Raw genomic sequence first — 14559 nt, forward strand, 5'->3', positions numbered from 1 at the left:
AATCACGCGGCCCCATTCTGCGGAGAGCGCGTGTTGGGGATCTGGCCCGGGCGGCGCGACCACGTCAGGAGGAACGCCAGCCAGGGCTTCCATTAATCCTTCCCACGATGCAGTGGGATTCACAACCCATGCTATCCAGCTCACCCCCCCCCCCGTCCCCGTCCCCGTCACATAAGCCGGGCTCCAGGACAGCCCTAACTTCGGGATTTGGCCTGCGTGGATTTGCGGGTTCGCTCGCCTCTTCGCCGTCTCAGTTCCTGGAGGAGGGAAGCGATTTCTCCTCCAGCAGATGAAAGCGAACGCTCTCCCTCTCTTCCAGGCAGTATCTGGGAGGAGTCACAATGGCTGCGTGGGGGGCGGGGGTATTTCTGCAAACAGGCTGCACTGGGGCCCTAGAATCAGCGCACAGGTGAGTGTTCCATCATCGCAGCACTCAGTGCTGAACACTCAACAGAACGCTCCAGGCTTAGGTGTCTGGGAGTGGTGGAGCAGTTTGACTGACTGCGAAAATACACACACACACACACACACAAACACACACACACAATAATATGCACGCAAACATGCATAAAAACAGAAAAATGCAAACAGTGAGCATGTGTGAGGGTCTTTGGTAGTTTGATTCTCTGTTAACCATCAACAGACAGAAACAGCAACGGTGTACAAACAAGCTGGAGGAACACACACACACACATACACATGCATGGACACACACACACACACCAGCCCACACCCCTAGGTTCATCAGAGGCGTACAACCTCCCCCAACACCCTGCGCCCCACACGCAGCCGCTGAAAACACCCCTTTCTTTGGCTGTTCTGTCCTCCCTTTCAGTCGGGACACAAAGACACCCTACAGAGTCATTCTGCCCCTCTCTGTCCACCCCACCCCATCTGGCCCCACAGGACGGGACGGGTGGTGCAGAGCGCTCCGACTTCCATCTGCTGGGGGGGGGGGGGGGGGGGGGGGGGGCTGTGTGGAGGGTCTCTTCCTCCCTCTCTGCCCTCCTCCTCCTCCTCCTCCTCATCTCTCTTTTGCTCTCTCTCTCTCTCTCTCTGTCTCAACCCCCTGCTCAACTCCGGGCTGATTTACGGGCCCCACCAACATGCGCAGTATTGGCAAAGCATTAAACATGTCTGCCGTTAATACTCCCAGCTCGCTCTATCGATAAGAACATTAATAAAAACATCTCTTTCTCAATCCCTCCATTCTCCCCCCTCTGCCCTGGGTGCTCGCTCTCTCTCTTTCTCTCTCTCTCCCTCTCTCTCTCACTCAGTGCCAAGGGGCTTAATGGTGCTTGAATGCCACGACTCAAGAATTTTCTTTCTTTTTTTATTTTAATAAAGGATATTTAAAAGTCAATCTTTCTAGTATCACAACCTCTTTTTTCCCCCTGAATGTATTGATTTCTCTCCTCCCTCTCTCTCTCTCTCTCTCTCTCCCTCTCTCTCTCTCTCTCTCTCTCTCTCGTTCCCACCCCATACAGCCCACTTTGTCCTCCTCCTCACTCGGCTCTAATCATCGAAAAGTTTACCGCCGCAACTCGTCATGGCGATCGGCAGTCCGCCTTTGCCCTTTTGCCTTCGCCCGTGCGCACAGCGCTGGCATGGCGGTTGTGCCCTCTAGAGCAGCGCCGTGGCGTTTCTGCGTCTGACCCCTGACCCCGGCGCACTCCAGCCGACTGGCAGGGAGGGCACAGGTGCCCGGGCGCTCCTCTCCGCCTTCCCACGCCATGTCAGGAATTCGGGCATCATAAACACCTCTAAAATATTAACGAGGGCCACTTTCCTGTGATCAATAATACAGTGGCAGCTATCTGCTCCCTGCTGACGCCACTCTCTCTCTCTCTCTCTCCCTCACTCCCTCTCTCTTTCTCTCCTCCCCCTCCACAGCCATAAAACTAATGCACTGCTGGTCCCTGGCCTGGACCGCAGGGCTGGGACCCAGCTTTCTCTGTCTGGGGCCACTGGATCACTTGTGTCTGGCCGTACACCGCGTAGGCCGTCCGCCTGTCCCAAACCAGGAACTCCTGGTCCATGAAGATCTCTCACCGCCTTTCTACGCGGTACCTCCGCCTGCGCCAACCCCCCCCCACAACAACGGACATCCATCTGTCTGTCCACTATACAGCAGGCAGGTTTTTCCTCTCTCTTTACCTCACATCCTTTTTGCCCTCTCAAAGTTGGAGCGTCCGGGTCCTACTGTAAGAACTGAACTCTGACATAACCAGACTGTGCTGGTTCAGCAGTGTTCTGTTTTCGCAAAGCGCAATATACCGGCCACATTCTGTTTTTTATACATACGGCGACAGAAAACCATATAAGAAAAATGTAGCATTTAAATTTTAACACATTAGCCTTGCTTTGGCTAAATGAAACCACAAACTTTCACAAGATTTCCTGCCACTGAAAACCCTTCGTAATCTCTTTGTACAGGAATTTATCAGCGTCCTTTGAGGGTAGCTGACTATTTGCGCTTATATTTTCCAATATGTGCTTTTCTATATAAAGGACAGGGCACACAAGGCGACGCTCACTCATGACCTGCCCGGGCTGAACGCCTTCAAAACAGCAAACGGCTTTGCCACCGCAGAACGGGCGAGGTCAAGAACAAACGAGAGCCAGTGATCCAGGCGGCTTTGTTCAGAAGGACCCTCGTGTCATCTCCATCAGCCACTAAAGGGCGGAGAAGGACCGGGGCTCTCTCTGTACCCGACAGCGGCGCACAGCGCTGTCTCCAGCCCCACCTTCATACTCCAAAGCTCTACAAGCCATTTCCCCCGTACGCCACTCTTTACTCTTTTCTTGTCTATTTCCTGAAGTGGAGCTGTGGATCTGGGACATGGGCCTTGTGGGTAATGGGAGTTTTAGAGCTGAGTATCAGTCCCGTAGGTGTGCCTGAATGCTTGTTTAAACTGGGGGGGTGGGGGGGTGGTGGTGGTGGTGGTGTTGGGGTAGTGGCAGAGCGTCCCTGCCCAGGTGGATGCAGAAGCAGGTGTAGGGAACGGAACGAGCCGACGGGGATGCCCATTGCAAGGAGTCTTCCTAATGGGTTCTGGGTAATTAATATGAGTGTCAACACAGAGCAGAGGTCTACAAATGCAGGAAAGCTGAGCTCAGCACATGTACAGTATGGAGAGAGGACGGAAAAAGAGAAGGAAGGGGAGATGGGATAGGCGGGGGAGGTAGATGTGAAGTGGGAAAGAGAGTGAAAAAGGTGTCAATGATAGCCAGGGCGAGAGGGAGAAAGAGAAGAAGAGAGGAAAAGTGAGATGGTATGACGATGGGGGCAGAGAGAGATGGACAGAGTGGAGATACACAGAGCCCTAAACTAGCCTCAGTGATGGTGCATTTTTAATCATAATTGATTTTGTGAAGAAAAGAAGCAAAATGAGAACAGAAAATATGGGGGGATTTAACAAGAAACACAGAACAAAGGTGAAAACAAAAGGAATAAAGAAAGACACATTTTACAAAAGTGAGATCAGGTACTAGCTGGCACGTATGAAGCACACTTGCATTTTTGTTTCCTCTCTAGAAATTGTGGCCTTGATCAACTGCCCCTTGGAATGCCAACTTAGCCTAAAAACTCGAGATTGTTCAGGAGTTTGCAGAAAATGTATGTCTATTATCTGTTTGTTATTTTATTTTTATTTTTCATTCACTGATTTTGAAAGCGCCCCTTTTTATAATAAACATAAGCAGCTTTTCTAGGATGTCTGTCCTGGGACTAGAGACTGATTGATGAAGGGGGAGGGAAGCTTTCTGTAAATTGTAACTAGCATGTAAAATGAATTCACTAGCTGATGAGTAGTGGCACGGGCGGCGGCTCAGTGTTTGTATTTGTGTTTCTAGCAGGCTAGTGTTTTGCAGTGTTTCTAGTTGTTGTTTGAGACGCTTTAGATCAATCCATTAAGATCTCTTCGTTTTCCATCCCCCCAGCAGTCCCTGCTAGCAAATGCAGAGCCGTCTTTGTTCTTTTTCAGTAGAAAACATAATCCATTAAAGCTTCAGAATGCTCCCTTCTATGTCAATCTTATTACTGGGCAGCGAGCGCGCGCTCGCGAGGTTGAGATCGCGGCCCGCTGTTTCGGGTCAGCGCTGTCGGCACACTTTGGCCAAAATCACAAAAACACGACGTTTTTTCCCAAGTTTTAACTGTTTTTCTTCCAACACGTTTAAAAAAGGATGCATGGCAAATATCCACCCATTTGGAAACTCCCGCAGAGTAAAATGTTCAGTGTTCAATCAACTCTGTTAGAGTAGGCATATATTTGCGATCCTTCTCAGACTTTTCAAACTAAACACCGATAATTCATCTTTGCGGAATACCATAAAGTATGACTATACGCTTTACTGATTAAACGTTTGATTAAATGTTAATTGATATAGTTTTTGTGATTAATGTCTAATGTATTGACTGGAACTAGATAATTATATATCATGCAATATTTTTTCAATTTACGACCAATCCCATTCTTTTGAGAAAAAAAGAGCAAACCAAAAAATGCCTCTAGTAATCCGACAATTCTCACACCACCTGCACTTCAAATGTACTTATCAAGATAATAGGCACGCAAAAAAAAAACAAAACAAACAAAAAAAAAAAAAAAACAGAAGGAAGCAAACGTCTATGATTTAATAGACGCTCCAGGACTACTAAAACGTATGTAGTTTATAGGCTAACCTAGTGGATATTCACTGTGGGATTTAAAACACAGCCTGTAGTAGATTCCCCCAACCCCCCTCCTTCCCTTTTTAACAAACGCCGTATTGACTACCTGCTGGTCGTGATCGAAACCCCACTAACCCTACTAAAGGAAACCTTACGTCAATGGCAACCCAGATGAGCAGTCGCGTTCGCCTTCATCTCCGGATTACCAACCGTATATTGACAACCATCAAAAACCAAGATTTATTTAGAGAGCAGCACTTCTTGTCCGGGGATTAATCTGATGATGTGCAATCGACTAAATTTTACGAACCTGGTTTAATAACTGCCTATTAACATTTTAAGAAATCATTGGGTACAAAACTCGTGTTTTGACACTTGTGGACACTGACACCATGCAATATCCGGAGAAGTAAATAATCCCACATCTACGGCCAAAACTCATACAAAAACGTAAACCTATAGGCTATTCGTATTATTATTTTTATTGATGTTGTTGTTCTTTAATTAGCCTGTGTTCTACGTTTAACATAAAATTACAAATATAAAATTAGCGACTAAACTAACAAAGTGACAAAATCCTAACAACAGCCAAGATACAGAAACTAAACTTATAATTAAGTTTGGAGTGCATTTGGTACGGTTCCCTACGGCTTTGCGCACTTCAGAGGAGTTTTTTCCATCTTACTTCTTACGATGCGTCTATATTCTTTCTCTCTCTATCATTATTTTTCTTCTTCTTCTTAGAGGCCAGAAAGGCACCGAGCGAAAACTTAATTACTCCTGGAACAGCGGGGGGCCTCTTTTTCCGCTTCTTGTGAGAAAGGCCCGACAACAGAGCTCTCGGGTTCTCATAGATTGTTCTGTGTGTGTGAAGGACTCCGACTCGGAGTCAACCAGTCAGCGGAGACCTGCGGTCAAAGCACCTTTGGCCCCTGCTCGCCACCGTTTGTCCCGCGCGGCTGCCCCATCTCGCTGCCTTTCCCAAGCTATTTCAAGTGTTTACTCCGGAAACACACACTGAGCACCCCCAACCCCTTCTTTTTTTTGTTTTACTTCAAGGCAGATAGTATCAGAATATTTATTATTTTACTATAAGAGATCATAATCTGTTTTCTAATAGTGCTGGCAAGCAGTTGAAACTAGAAACTGTTTTATAATTGGCCAACAATAATAATAACGATAATAACAATAATAACGCGTAGTTCTGTTACCTTGAAGTGAAAGCGCACTTACACGTGAAGTTCAGCACAAAAAGTACTACTTCTAACATGCATCATTTTTACGATGGAGTGCAAACGTGTTGTTTTGCTGATTCAGTCTTATTTGACATCCCATCGTTGTATAGGCTCAACAAAAACATCACCAAACTTCGATCTGTACGGTTAAATGTATTTTATGAAAGGACAAGATTTTGCCCTGCTCCTTATCGAGTAGACTAATATTAACCTAAGGTTGCTCGTGATTAATAAGCCAGTTCCGACACACCTAAAACCTAAACAATTTTGTAAATTAATAATAATAATAATGTAAATAATAATATTGTAAATAATAATAATAATATATTTTGAAAATTTAAGAGCTTATAACACAAACATTACGCGATGCCAAGGATAAAGGGCCACGGACTTTATACAATATAACCACTGGTACAGACAAACGACGAGGATTACGGTGTAGGAAAGGGAGCTTGAAGGACAGCAATCACTCGTACAAGGAAAAATCATTTAGTCACGCTGCACGATTGTCAGTTCAGGTTTTTATGATTCCGGCTTCACTTCTTGTTACCCCAAAATATTATAAAATGAAGTTATGTAAGCCACGTTTCCCCTGGTGCTTATAAGCACTTATCAGGTAAGGTTGTGTGTGTGCGCGTGTTAGAATGTCTTTTTCAGAGCATGAAAAAACCGCAGGTAATGGCGTGGAAGAGATAAATGTGGGTACGTGCGAAGAGTAGCCCAGGCGACGTATCCAGCTCGTGCACCTTGACATTTTGCAGGGACAGTTAATGAACTGACAAGTGTATACGACACAATTCATCTCGCCCGCAGTATAACACAATTTATAAGGCACTTGAGAGTTGAATTATAGCGCCGTTATACGTTGCCTTGTTCGAGTTATGAAATGTTCAAATCATCCGTCGACCGCGTCCATTAATCTCTTGTTAAACTTGATTTTCATTTGTGCATTGTCTTTGCAGGCTCAGTAATGCGCTTACCTGCTTCCGCGACTGAAGAACCACAGAACAGGAACAGAACCACCAGAGGACCGAGACCCTGTCCACGATGTATCCTCGGAGAGAGCATCTTTTCCCGGTCACGCCAATGCGAAATGGCACCAGGGGCTCTCGAAAAAGTCTACGGTGCCCTTCCACCCTCGCGTGACTCTGGTTTTCAGTCTTCTTTATGTTGCGAGCAACCGTCCAACAACATAAAAGTTGTCAAAACAGTTTGTTTGGCTAAAACGGTGTTGATAGCCTACTTGTGGCACAAGCTTAATTTCCTCAAAGGCGAAAGCGCAAGACAGGAAAAAAAAACGAATGGAGTATTATTCTTCCAGTTAGGAATAGGCTACCAACAAATATATGGATTTATAGATTCCTACACGATAAGGTCAGTCTTGTTAACAGCGGAGCAACGTTGAATATGAACCATAAACAAGAATAACAACTTTCTGCAGGGATCTGCGATATGATCTTTACTGCCAACTCCACCCGCGCCCGCGTTACAGAAAATCAAGCAAGCCAAGACAAAACCGAAAACAAAGTTTGGCTTGTCAGAGTGCCATATCCACGAATTCCTGTTTTCGTGAAAGAAAAAAAACAACAAAAACAAAGAGTATAATTCACACGTGTAGGTGGCAAAAAAACAACTTCGGCAGGCAGCGCAGTTCCCCTTCTCTCCAGACTGAAAAAAAGAAGTGTCCGCTGTTCTCCAATATCGAGGTGGTTATCTCTCCACTCGCGACAGCTGCTATCTCCAAGTCCTCTTCATCCTCTCGCTCGCCCGTCCGCGCGGTAATACTCGAGGTGTAAACACGGACACGGGGATGAGCACCGCACTGAAACGCCAGCCTCCGGACTCCCATGCCCTGGCCAGCCAATCATCAACCATCACCCTCCAAGAGGAGGAAGGATAAAGGACTGAGGGAAAGAAGAGAGGAGAGAGAGAGAGAGAGAGAGGGAGGGGGTTGTTGGGAATCGCAAAGCCAGGATCCGGAGTTTTAGGAAGTATAGGAGGAGGAGTTCTTGCCACACATTTATGCCGAGAGCGGAATTGGCTACATGAAATCTAATTGAGCGGCAGTTATCTTGTTTCTTATGATATATTCATATTTAAGCACCACCTTTCACTAGTTTTCAATTGCGTAGGTATCAGTTTCTCATCATAATCATACAATGGCTACAACATAGAGCTAACAGTACAGTTTAGAAATAGCAGCCACAGGTAATAGCTGCCATCATTGTAAACAAGCGGAAAGTACGGAAGTATGCCGCAGACTACACGTTATAGGATAAGGGTTTACCTGCAACATGACCTTTCAGGAGAAACTGACTATGCTGCATCATTTGAATTCGTTACTGGTGGCTTGTCAATACTGTAGGAAGGCCTTTAGTTTTAATTAACCGTACGGCATTAGACCCTTGGTTAAAGCCATCATTACTTTGCTGCAGACTCTGTGGAGCCAACCGAGACTGCAGGTGAAGGGCATCATCGTAAGCTTTTAACCGTTAGGATATTATTCATATTAGATATGCATTTTGCTGCAATTTAGACGCCTTTTCAGGTTTGTGAAGGTCACTGCATTTCGGTTATGTATGAATCATGTCAGCGACTATGTAACTAGACCTGGATAATAAGAAAACAATAATGTTAATCACAAACGTATGATTATAATGATTGTTTAATTAATTTCATAATGAAAATGAAGTGTACTCCATTCTGCCACCAAAGTAAAGGGCAGACTAAATCATGTTAAATGTTTCAAAAGAGTGGACAAGGTATGTCAGTGGTAACCAACCCTGCTCCTGGAGATCTACCGTCCTGTAGGTTTTCACTCCAACCCTAACAAAGCACACCTCATTCAACAGTTAAAAATCTGCGCTGAGCTGCTAATTAGCAGAGTCAGGTGTGCCAAATTAGGGTTGAAATGAAAGCCTACAGATGGTAGATCTCCAGGAACAGGGCTGGTTACCACTGAGCTATGGGTATTTTTTTAGTCAAACCTACATCACATATCCATTTAAAGAAAAAAACAAACAAACAAAAAAACACCAACCATTTACATAATACGCTTTCCTCTGAATGTTCTCTCTTTACTTTCCTCTCCGCATGTTTTGCTATTCTGCGTTTACAGAGTATCCCAATATTTCGCGGACCAGATTCCAGCACCATTTCTTGTCTTTACCACAAGAGGGCGACATACCATGCGATTTACTTGTCACAGTGGGGTCAGCCACAATCGGTGCCTCCTCGCACTTAACAGGGGTTGTAAACAAGGCCCGCAAGCTGCCTCACAACTCAACAGACATAATCTGCAGATAATCTCCACACTATCAGATTAATAAACCACACTTGGCGTCCACGAGAGAGGCTGTTTTGGAATGAAGGATCAAATGACCGACGAACCTCTTGTTAAAGGTGTAAGAGACCAGAACATGCGCAAGTAGAGAGCGAGCTGCAGAACCGCACATCACACTGTATTCAGATGACTAAATGTGTCGCGTGCGAGTGAGTGATTACGCGGCGTGTTTATTAGCAGACATTGTGGCGTGCGTGTGAGCGTGTCTCCCCAGATAATGCATGCCCGCATTGTTGCCCGTGCTGAGGCTGAAAGCCGGGCTTCATTTCAGGCTATTACTGTGTCTGACACAGAGGTCTTAAATCCAGCTTCAAAGACCCTAATCCTTTAGGACAAGTGATGGCTTTCCCTTTGCCTTCAATAACATTGACAATTACCCTGCTTCCTGGAGAACATAAACTGTGTTTTCGCTGATTTATATGTTCATTTTATATTGCAATTCAGAGAGTGAGAGAATGGGAACGCTCCACTGTTATGCTGTGACTGAGCTGGTACTGATCGCATCCTCGGAGCAAACTCGTATTCATTGGCTGCACGTGTGACATTTCCTGCATTTGCTACCATGTGTGGCTTTGTCATTATAACTTCGTCGCTATAGTATACGCCATCTAATTTAATTGACTTGACCCAGTCTGGTGTCTGGGTTAACCATACTTGGCGCATGGACAACGGCTTCAGAGGGGTGTGCTGGAAAAGTAGCACTAACAGCAACTATGAACACTTAAACAGAAAGCCCGGTAGTCAGATTCTCCCTTCATACCCGGTAACTTGCCTATTTAAAGCCTTTCTATGGTCTCTGGGTGACTCACTGCCTGCTCAGAGCTCAAAATGTAGGGCATCAGTAGGGGCCACTGAATTGGCACCAGAAGGTTATGGGTTTGAATCCCATGTCGGCACTACTTAACCCTGAACAGAGTTGTAATTCGCTCCCGTCCATTAAGGCATGAAAGGAAATTATACAGCAGAACTTGTTCATCTGGAATAAAGGTACAATTCAGTGCCAGAGCAACATGGAAATGAGTCTATATATAGTGTCTTTGCTCTGTAAGTTGCAAAGGAGATAATTGAATATTATTTCCAGGAATAATTAAATTGACCCGTCCAGCAATCTGATTATTCCTGGCAGACCAGGGGGAATGGTGTTTAATAGATTTTAATAGCAGTGAATAAGGAACATGAAGAAACTACAGACTTGGCCTGAAGCAGACTTAAAGAGAAAACTGACCTCTTTCGAAAACTGTATACATGTTGGTACACCCAAGACAAAATTGTGTATTAATTGTTTAAGCCAGTTTATCACAATGCCTGATTTGTGATTTATTTTTGTGTATGTAGCATGATTGTGTGTATGTACGTGTGTGTGTGTGTGTGTGAGAGATGCCTCCAGGGGGGGCTGACCTTTCCTGGCTGAAATGTCAGGCTGCTGTGCAGAAGAGCAGACTGGTCAACACTTATTTGCATCTTCAGGGTGTCAGTGAGTGTGAGTGTGTGTGTGTGTGTATGTGCGAGTGTGAGTGTGTGTGTGTGTCAGTGTGTGACTGTGGGTGTGGGTGTGTATGTATGTGTGAGTCTGAGTGTGTGATGTGAGTGTGTGAGTGTGTGTGTATGTATGTGTGAGTGTGAGTGTGTGATGTGAGTGTGTGTGTGTGATTAACTGCTCTTTAATGGTGCTCCGTGCCTGCCTATGGCCCTGTATATTACCGTCCTCTTTGTTCACCTGTCCTCCATGGCTGTAATCCCTGATACCTGGCTCAGGCAGCTCTTAGCTGATTGCATTGCCTAACTGTTACTGCGATTGTTGTCTCAAAAATTCTGCTTTTCGTGCTTCCAGGAAAACATGAAAGACAATGAGAGGTGAAATAAAATGGTGCAAAGCTGGCCCAGATGCCTAAAAATGGTCCTTAGGCTTGAATAAGCTGTCAGCATTTATTTTAACATGTTTGTAAGCAAGAATCTAACATTAGTTATGCTGCTTACAGGGACATGATGTGTTGGAATATGGCCGCGTGCTAACACAGAGGGGCACACACTGTTCCTGCTACTCAGCTCCCAGGAGCTCAATTTGGGGTTTCAACTGGTGTGAAGTCAAAAGATCCCTAACAGAAAATGTAGGACGTGAAGACCACCCCCCCCCCCCCCAATATCAGCAGCTGATACCTTACTATAAGTGTGAGCGTGTACACAGGTGTGTTTGTCTCTGTGTTTCAAGTATTATGCATTAAAGAGTGTGTATATGTTGTGTGTTTGTGTGCATGAAGATGTGTTAATCTCTGCATGTGTGCGTGTGTGTGTGTGTTTGGCAGGACAGTTGTAATTGTGTGCGTTTGGACACGTTTGCGCGTGTGTGTGTGTGAGTGTATTTTAGTGCGAGTCCATTTCTTTGAGTCTCTTAAATGGGAATCAATAGCTGCTGTATGCCAGCCCCCCCAGAAGCCCGAGGAGGGGATGGATTGCCTTTGAGCGGGACGTGTTTACTTCTGCCGAAGGACAGGTTTTAAGGAGCGATGGGGCCGCAGGCCAGCGCCCTCCCCTCGCCAGTCGGCTCGCCGGCGCGGAGGGTTCGATAGGACCCCGCCTGCTCCTCCTGACCCCCCGAGGAGCGCGGAGAATGGGGGGAAGAGGCGAGGGAGCGGAGCCGAAAGGTCACGGTCGCGGCTGGAGGATGAGTCAGCGAGCCGCCGCCCGCTCTGAAAACGGAGCAGTCGCGCCCCGGCGGCGTTCCCACGCGGCGTCGGACGCACGCGGGGCGGGCGCGGCGGTGTCGGGCGCGGCGGCGGTGTCGGGCGCCGCCCCGTGTCGGTCCGGCACCGGGGGCGGCCAGGCGCGGGCGGGGCAGCGCTAAACTCCGCCAGGTCTGCTCTCACGCGCATCTGAATCGATCTATTTACACAGGTGACTGTGAAGTGAAGTCTCGTCCACGGGTCATCCTTGGGTCGAAATTGTGTGGAGAAAAAAACCCCAAAGATTCTGCAGCTTTCTGGGACGAGGGATGGCCGTGTCTGGTGTTGTGTTTGAATGTTTTCGGCCTTGTTCTGGTCATGACTTCCGGATTTTCGGCCCGGGAACCACACCAACCGCAAGAGGCACGTGGCGACGAAGCATTGTCGGCGCCATGGCGATACGGCGGTGGAGACAGGAAGCGGGTCAGGAGGGAATGGTAATTAAGCGCGTCTGTGTGAGGGGCTCGGTACACAGTCTCCTGCAGACGTCGAAAGTTCAGAATGGACCAATCTGATCCTCGGAATATCATCAGTGCTGTTCTGTCAATGATGCACACTGGACGTGATCCTTCTCAGACTCACGTAGGAATAAAGGTGGTAATTATCATAATCAAGCCGCTATGATCAACATGCTCCCTAAAGATCCCCCACCCACCTTCTCATTAAGATGGAATTATCCTACTTTTGGATAGTAATATTTATCACTAATATTTTAACTCCCTGAGACTTCCTTCAAAAAGTCACCAGCCTGGGGATATGAAGTAACAGGAACAAAGGCACGCTTTAGACAGGAACACTGTGTGTGTGTGTGCGTGTGTGTGTGCGTGTGTGTGTGTGCGTGTGTATGTGCGTGTGTATGTACCTGCTTACATCTGTGAAAGTGTTGCGTGAACTGCAACCACAAATGCCACCAGTGGTGTTTTCACGAGAACAGTCTCCACTTTTATGAAAACCTACGGTAAACACCTCCAAGAGAAAACACGTCTTTCATTGTCCTCTTTAATGACCTTTTTCATCCCTCTCTCCCTCCCTTCCTCCTGTTCACCCGCCAGTTATGACTGTTCAGCTACCGTAATTCTGCCACGCGTCATTTACCAGAGAGAGAGTGAGAGAGAGAGAAAGAGAGAGAGGTGGAGATGAAAATGAAGGGGAAAAAAGAAAGAAAAGACAGGCTCTTGAGAAAGGCCCAGCAGGACACTGCACATCCATCTTTGAAAAAAGAGGGATGAGAAAAAGGACATGAGAGGAGTGAAGGACAGATGGAAGGAAAGGGAGGGGGTTGAGTGAGTCACATTTTGGCAGCCTAATCTTAGATCATCTTCAGTGATAGGTACACAGAGAGAGACAGACAGAGTGAGAGATGAGGAACTTTTGACTTTGGCACTTTCATGATTGTAACTTTGCCCATCTCCGGCGCTAGTGGTGTTTGCTTACCATGTGAATCGCCCCCTCTCTGCAACACTTCGACTAAAAGCATCCGCCAAATAGCTAAATTGTGGAACACAAGGTGAAAAGAGGCACCTGGGCCTCAACACATTCTGTTAAAAATCTCTGATATAAACAATAGGAGGGGCTACGACTTAGGAGCAACAACATTACCACAATATAGCTATAGCAATATGTGGGATCAGACAGACTGATCACTGCGATGTTAGAACAATATGAGGTCCCAGACAGCCTGTATGTAGGAGGCACGATGAGGGTTAGAGTGCAGCGATGATCCAGCCTGTCGCCGTGTAGCTCTTAGAAGGCAAGGACAGAACAGTAAACGCAGTGTTTGAACAGAAAATCCTGCAAGAAATGAGTGGCACTTTGAACGCTTCCAGGCGGTTAAAAAGGAGGCGTGGTCACCGTGCAAGCTCTGCGCTCGGCTGGTGAAAGGCCCGAAGCGGTCAGATATGATATTCAGCGCTGCCTAATATCAGTCAGATTTTTTTAAAAAAACAAACGCTGGTGACATGGTCATGCGCGCTTTGCCTGAGCACGCTCCGACATCACACCAATTTCCTCTCCTCCCGGGAGGCGGGAGGAAGAGTCCCGCGAAAAGAGGGAAGGAGGGAGGGAGGGAGGGAGGAAGGGAGGCATCCCACAGAGAGAGAGAGGGAGGGAGGAAGGCTTGTAGAAAAGCGAGGGAGGAAGAGGGAGGAAGATAGGAATTGTGTAGCCAGTGTGAGATAGTAAGTTTAATTATCCAAACTGTGAAGCTTTCCACTTTCTGTTTATACTGGTGTGCTTTTCAGAAAGACCATTTTATTAAAAAAAATATTAGTGATTATTTCATTATTATTAACAGACTGTTTGTTCTCCCAAAATGACCGTTTCACTAGGCAGCCTTCCGGCTAACTGAATCTTGTTTAATGATCGAGCATTTTTTCATTGAACAAAAGGGAAAAATATTGCAGATTTTATTTTTTTTAAATGCTAATTATATTTCTGGCATTTTCTTTCACCTTCCCGTCATGGATGGAAGGGCGGAGTGGATACAGGCACAGCGTGCAAACTTTGTTATTCAAATAAAAACAAATCGTTTTCAGGTAACAGTCACTCTAACATGCTAAGAGCAACACAGTCAGACCCAGTCCTCCC

At 46.3% G+C, this 14559-nt stretch overlaps 1 protein-coding gene across 2 annotated transcripts in view; it reads right to left on the reverse strand.

Moving 5' to 3' along the window:
- unc5b (unc-5 netrin receptor B) overlaps window positions 1-8729 on the reverse strand; it is a 50286-nt gene extending 41557 nt beyond the window's left edge. Inside the window, exons 1-2 of one of the 2 annotated variants that reach the window (XM_035401030.1) lie at window positions 8693-8729; window positions 6891-7814 (exon numbers count right to left, since the gene is read on the reverse strand). In XM_035401030.1, the coding sequence (XP_035256921.1) occupies window positions 6891-6978 (88 nt within the window). In that variant the 5' untranslated portion in view covers window positions 6979-7814; window positions 8693-8729. Of the gene's footprint in view, window positions 1-6890; window positions 7815-8197; window positions 8315-8692 lie in introns of those variants that run through there. The other variant, XM_035401029.1, reaches the window with a different exon arrangement.
- Between the last annotated feature and the right edge of the window lie 5830 nt (window positions 8730-14559).

This window comes from Anguilla anguilla, chromosome 18, assembly GCF_013347855.1.
Source record: "Anguilla anguilla isolate fAngAng1 chromosome 18, fAngAng1.pri, whole genome shotgun sequence".
NCBI classification, from domain to species: Eukaryota; Metazoa; Chordata; class Actinopteri; order Anguilliformes; family Anguillidae; genus Anguilla; species Anguilla anguilla.